At 46.2% G+C, this 6,677-nt stretch overlaps 1 protein-coding gene across 1 annotated transcript; it reads left to right on the top strand.

The window, feature by feature from the left end:
* The first annotated feature begins 5,135 nt into the window (after positions 1 to 5,135).
* LOC121169088 (DDB1- and CUL4-associated factor 12-like protein 2) lies at positions 5,136 to 6,431 on the top strand. The gene has a single exon (XM_040999552.1). It carries the CDS (start codon positions 5,136 to 5,138, stop codon positions 6,429 to 6,431), a length of 1,296 nt encoding a protein of 431 aa, XP_040855486.1.
* Positions 6,432 to 6,677: the final 246 nt, after the last annotated feature.

Genomic DNA, 6,677 nt, shown 5'->3' with positions numbered 1-6,677 from the left:
TTCCAAAACACCATCCTGCTAATACACCTCAGAAGGCAGTGGATAACGGCTAAGGAACTAGGGCCCCTAACATCCACTACAAGACCTGTTGGACTTCCTGGGTTCTGGCTACTGTGGGTATGTGGGTATTTAACTAGCAGGTGAAAGACATCTATATTTCAGTCTCTAGTTCTCTTCCTCTTTTTTTCTCTTCCTGTCAAGTAAATAAACAACAAAATTTAGAGAAGAATTTTAGATTCAGTAGCAATATCCTGTATACTCACATATCAAATATTGCTCATGCTTGCTTGGTGGATTTTCAGTCATTTCCATAAACACATATATTGCTATGCTAATACCATATGCCAACAGTTCATGTACGTCATAAGAAACTTGAGTTACTGAGAGGAGCAGAACTAATGCTAATGAGGTTCCAATACATATCAGTATGTATTGTAGAGGCTGATACAAAAATTAATAACATGAAGAGTCTTCAGGAATTCATAGAATGCAGGGCTGTGTTTGGCACAGTGGTTAAGGCACCATTTCAGATGTCCACATTCCACATCAGAGCTGCCAACCCAACTCTAGCTCCAATTCCTAATTCCAGGTTCTGGAATATCTTCAGGTCAGCCCACATTATTCAGCACTGTAAATCACCATCACCATGGATACAATCACCTATTGAAGAGACCTGTGGAGTACAGCTGGGGCCACAGTTTCTCTCTAACTTCCTATTAATGTGATCTCTCCCTGTATAACAATTTGCCACCTTGTAACCTCCCACACGTGGCATAGACAAGGCATCTGTCTCTATAACTGATCTAGAGTAGTTGTGCAGTGTGAGAGAAATCACACTGGACACAAGTGCAGGATGTTAGGAGGAGTATTCATTGCCCAAACCTGGCAGACAGTGCCTCCTACTGCACTCCAGCAGCTACTGCACCCAGTGGCAGAATGAGGGGTTTTAAGCACTCATCCTCCAAGCTGATTGAAAGCCATCCAGAACAAAGCTGCCACAAATTCAAGTAACTAATTCCAAGAGGCAAGAAGGGAGCTGCCAAAGCCCAAAGTTTTCCTGTGGTTAATTAAACTAACCTAGCACAATAGGAAGCAGGAAGGCCAGGTGTGCAGAGCTTCTGGAGTCATTTCCTCTCTGTCAATTAAGTTGAATGGCACCAGAGGTGGGAGGGACTGGGAGCACCTGAGAAGACTCCAGAACCAGTTTCTTGCAATCATTTAACTTGAATGGCAGGAGAGGAGGTAGGAAGGGCAGGGGGGCACTGTCAATTAACCTGACAAGTGGGTGCCAGGCCTCATCGGACTGCAACCCTTCACAGATTCATGCCATTAGATCCACGATTGACAGTTAGACAAACTTATTTTCCTTATGAAATACCCTTCCTCAGGTATTTCCTTGGCATAACAAGTATGGTTTAAAACAGCATAGGAAATGAACAACATTTGCTGTGCAAAATGTACCTAGCAGTATTAAGAGGCTAACTGCCCAACACTGGACTGAACATTCATGGGAAACACCTGCAAACACAGTGCCCTTGCACTATACACAATTCAATTGCACAGTATTTGTGAGTTCACAGCTGGAAGTTAGCAGAAAATATCTCAAGGCGCCCATTCAGTAGGCATTAAAATAACATGCCTCAGGAGTGCTCAAGCTTCCTCATTGACTTCCCATTTGCTAAAGTACATTCACCAGACACCTTCCCCACAATACTGACCTCATTTTATTTCACTGAGTAGCCAAGATTAGGAAATTCTTTGATATTTAAAAAAAAAGTCCATTATTTTATATAACACTCTTCGCTCAGAATTTCAATTGATTCAATGTATGTGAGAAAGAGCCCTCATCCAGTGCCCATGAAAATATAAACTCGCATAACCATTAAGGAACTCAGTTTGGAGAATCATCAGAAATTTAAAAATAATTCTACCATTTAACCTGTGTCTACAAAAACTTAAAGCAAAGAGACAAATTCAGGATTTAATGTAGTAAAATCACTCTCCTGTCCTCATTAACTCAATAATCAACAAGTTTTGTGTCAAATACTGGGAGAGATTGCAGCATTGGGAGCAGCTGACCACTCTCAGCAGCAGGCTCTGGGTTCCATGAAACACTCTGTAAGGAAATTCCCAGTGGATGGCAGGGAGAGCCTGCCTGGTCAAGGCTGTACACGGAAGATGACCTTTTGAGCACACCCGATGTCACCCTCCACCTCATGATATTTTTAATTGGACCTTCCCCAGTGCTGAGTCAATTCCAGAGGCATACGTCTGAACATCCTGAACTGGGAGGTAAGCAATCCTCTATTCATTATAAAGTGCTCTGCCCCAGGTACTTCCTCATAGTAATAGGGATGTCCTAACACGTCATATGAAGAAAAGACCAATTTCAGTGAAGAAAAGGACCCAGCAGTGAAGGAGCTTCTTCCTGAGTCCCAGCCAGATGACATCTTGGGGACCTCCTACCAACACCTTAGCCTTTCACTGATCTAACCTTAGAACCTTAGATATTCGTTGGTCATTGTTGCTGAGTGATCAGAAATCATTTTCAGCAGGCCATTAAGCATATATTAAAAGCAAATCTCGGTTTCCTTGGCTGTGTTCTTGAGGGCTCGCATGTTAACCTGTTGAAGCCATCCGGGTGAGTTCAAGGCTGCAGACACTCTCCAACTGTCAGTACAAGAGCTTCGGTTGGGTGGAGTGGAGCAGTAAAAGAGCTTGGGTTGGGTGGAGTGTGTGGCATTTGTTGTTGTTTTACTAAAATCATTCTAAACTAGAAATCGTAGGGTTGTCCATCATTAATGCTACAATGATGTTTAGAGGAATCTTTTCCCCAAAATTGCAGATGTCAACTTATGTCACAGGAATGGCTTGATAATAAATGTATTCATTTCCTTAACACACACACACACAAAGGTAAAGTGAAAGATGGAGAAAAGCTAATTGGCTCAATGGGCTAATCTTCTGCCTTCAAAAGTCAACATTGCATTTGGTAGTTGATTTCTGTCGCTGCTGCTCCTCTTCTGATTCAGCTCCCTGCTTATGGTCTTGGGATATAGTAGATTAAAGCTCAAGTTGTTGAAATCCTATACCACCATAAGAACTCTGGAAGGGCTTTTATTTTCTTGGCTTATGTTCTACAAATTGAGGTGTTTTAAGAATTTGCTGAGCGAAATATCAGATGTCATATCTGAGGGCCTCTTCTTTATGAGTCTACATTTTGTAGAAGCATACAGAAATTTAAAAATGAAATGCTGCAACATGTGGGCCCCCGTGGAATGCAGGTGGTTGACTCAGGTGGTAGGAAGAAACCATGGCTTGACTCTGTGCCCTGAGATAAACCTTGCAAAACAAAAAGTTGCTTGGAAATTTGTTGAGAGAGACTCAGCAAGACGAAAGGGAGCCAAAGGCAGAGATGAGCAACTATAACACTGAGGTGGCCTCCTCTATGATGCAGCAAACAAGTAAATTTCCTCTCCCCTCCCAACGCAGCAAACAAACATGTTTTTGTACAATAGACTGGGGGAGTTTGAAGCATGGGTAGCAGCTGACCACTCTCAGAGTTGGGCTGGAGTCTCTGTGTATCACTCTATAACGAAATTCCTGGAGCTTGGCTGGGAGAGCATGCACATTCTGTACTTAAATGGTAGATGAACTTTCGACCAACCCAGAGTGTAAGCCCGTTCTTTATTCTCTGAAATTCTACATTCTTGCCACTGTGCCTATATGCTTGTCTCCTTCTGGAAAGATCCTATGGCTTCTGTGAAAATATTTTCTGTAGAGCAAGATTCTGTCCACTGGCAGCCAAAGATCTGGCAATTAGTGGCTGCTACTCATGCCTCAAAAGGTGGTACTCCCCACCATGGATTGATTTACTACACTTCCCCTGGGCTCTGGGAGTTAAGGACAGGCAGAGCGATTAAGGAAACCCTGCTTTCTCTCCTCCCACACCTCTGTCCATCATTGCAGCCAACCAGGTTCTTAGGGCAGCAGCCAATTATGGTGTCCTAGACCCCACCGTAGGCAGGACATGGGACCAAGCTCTGCATGTGGAATCTAGGCGTCCACGGTTCTGGCACAGGAGCTCAGTGACCTACATTATTGGTTGGAAACGCGTTAAGATGCAGAGATAGGCAAAACCAGTTTCAGGCATTGTGGTACAGCACATTAATACATTGCTTGCAACACCAGAGAATCTCGTGAGCAATGCTCCTCTTTGCAGCTGGTCCAAAGCTTCCCAAACGGCCACGGAAGACTTCAGTAGGAGAACCAGCTGGCTTTGCAGGATCCTGTTTCCCTAAGGCCTCCAGCCATTTGAGCAGTGAACCTACTCATCTGGCTCTGTGTCTCTGACTTATCAAATATATAATTAAAGAAAGAAAGTTAACATAAGACTGTCTGTAGCACTGAGTAAGAGGTTTGAGCGGGGAGGAGTCTCCCAAGCATGGCAAGACATATGCAGACCCACTAAATGCTTATGTTTCATTCTAGGGCCCCTGCGCTCCTGCTGTTTGGAAACCAGCTCCTGAGGCCCCATTCCCCATCATGCACTCCAGGTTGGCTTATGCTACACTCCAACGCATGGCACCAGGATCTGCCAGCCGCTCCAGTTGTCCCAACCTGTAGCATAAGGGCCTTCCATAGCCATCACCCTGTGGGGTCTTCCCATCTAGCTCCCACAGCCACTTTGCCTTTGGCTGTGATTTCAGGCATTTTCAACTTGGGCCAAATCACGCCTCTTCAGCCTTACTGCCTCCAGCACAGGGCTCTGCTACCTCCAGCAGAGACTGAGGCGCAGGGCTGAGCAGCTTCTCAGGAGACCACTGTCATCTTAGAATCTCAACCAATAGTCCCTAAAGGCCATTCAGCTTCCAGGCTCTTGAAAACCTGCACACCAGGCTAAGACAGAGCAGCAACATGGCTCAACGCTACAATGGGCAAAACAGAACAGCCATAGGCTCATTGTAGACATCTCCTTTGCCAAACCACCAAGGACAACACCAACACAGACTCCCAGGCTTATTCTGCTCCTCTTGCTCGCTGCTGACGAAGGTCTAGTAGCAAACTAGTAGTTGCAACCAGAAAGCTCTGTGATAGAAACTGCTGCCACTAGCTCCTCTTTAAAGGATTTGTCTATGGAGACTGGAAAGGGACTGCCAGCGACAGGGCTAGCTACACGTCATTCCCTGGTGCACTACCTGCAGGAACGCAGGGTGTGTGCCAAGGGACACAGGGCACTACGGAGTTTTAAAAGCCAGCTGAGCAGCCTTGCAGCACGGAGCCTGCCCCACATGCTGAGGGAGCACCAACTGGACCTGGGCACCCTGGACAAAGTGTTTGCCTCGCAATGGCTGAATAGCAGGGAGGTGGTGTGTGGCACCAAGTGCAACAAGCTCTTCAGGCTGGATGTGTACTCGGGCCAGATCACACACTGCAACATGATGGTGGACAGAGAGCCAGCTGCAGCTGGGAACCTTTCTGGCTCTGGTATCCAAGCCATTGAGCTGAATCCCTCCAAGACACTTCTGGCCACAGGGGGCAAGAACCCCAGTAGCCTGGCCGTGTACCAGCTGCCGACCATGGACCCTGTGTGCCTGGGTGACATCGAAGGCCACAAGGGTAGGATCTGTGCTATCGCCTGGGTGAGTGACAATGTGGTGGTGAGCGGCTCCTATGATGGCACCCTGGCTTTGTGGAGGTTGGACCCTGATCTTTTCTATGATACCATTGCTTGGAACAATAACAGGGGCATCCATCTAAATGGCCACATCCGTCCAGCAGATGTGGTGGATATCTCCACATTCAGCCCCCTTCTTCCCAGTCACTCCCCAGTCTGTGCACTTGCCTTCAGCAGCAGGAACCAGGAGCTGGGATCATTTTCCCTGAATGGCTACTTCCACCTCTGGAAACCTCAGAGCAACCTGTCCATACTAATCTCCTTCAGATTGCCCTACATTGGAGGGAATGCATGCATGACATATTGTGATGAGTTCTCCCTGTATGCTGTGGGTTCCAGGACCTATATCTCTTTCCTGGATCCACGCTATCCCCAGCACAACTTACGGCTGCTGAACTGCAGAAGAGTTGGCGACAGTGTGTGCTCAATGAGCTGTAACCAGGACATTATCACGTTGGGAACAGTGCATGGCTCCCTGTTCTTCTATGACATCCGTGCCCAGAAGTTCCTAGAGTACAGCAATGTGGTCAGCCAGGACTCTTCTACAGGGACTAAGAGGAGAATACTCAAGCTCACCTGTAGCAGGGGCTGGATCAGCCAAGATACCCATCGGGCATACCAGAATGTAGGTTTCACTCAACTGCCAATTTCCTTGTACACCCACTGCTACAACTGGCCAGATATGAAGCTCTTTGTGGCTGGGGGGCCTCCCTTTTCTAATCTCCATGGAAACTATGCTGGCCTGTGGAGCTGAGGATGGCTGCCATTGCTCAAGGTACACATAGACACTATATTCTCTTCTATCTTCCATTGCTCTGTTGTCTTTATGCTTTTTAATACCCAAAATTTTGATTTTCAGGAGGAATTCGCCAAATTTTATCCTCCCACCTCGTGCAGAGAAATAGAAAGATCCTCTCATCATTCAAACTTTTGAACACTTTTCTTCCTCAACCTAACCTGCTCTTTCAGACTTACAACCCAACCCCACAACTTGGCTATA

Source organism: Ochotona curzoniae, unplaced genomic scaffold (genome assembly GCF_017591425.1).
Source record: "Ochotona curzoniae isolate NIBS_2020 unplaced genomic scaffold, NIBS_Ocur_1.0 scaffold_1852, whole genome shotgun sequence".
Classification (NCBI taxonomy): Eukaryota; Metazoa; Chordata; class Mammalia; order Lagomorpha; family Ochotonidae; genus Ochotona; species Ochotona curzoniae.
The sequence above is the reverse complement of the archived record's forward strand: the minus strand, read 5'-3'. Positions and strand labels throughout refer to the sequence as shown.

Bases quoted from the DNA above. Each gene is read 5' to 3' on its own strand.
- LOC121169088 (XM_040999552.1), top strand. From the start codon at position 5,136: ATGGAGACTGGAAAGGGACTGCCAGCGACAGGGCTAGCTACACGTCAT.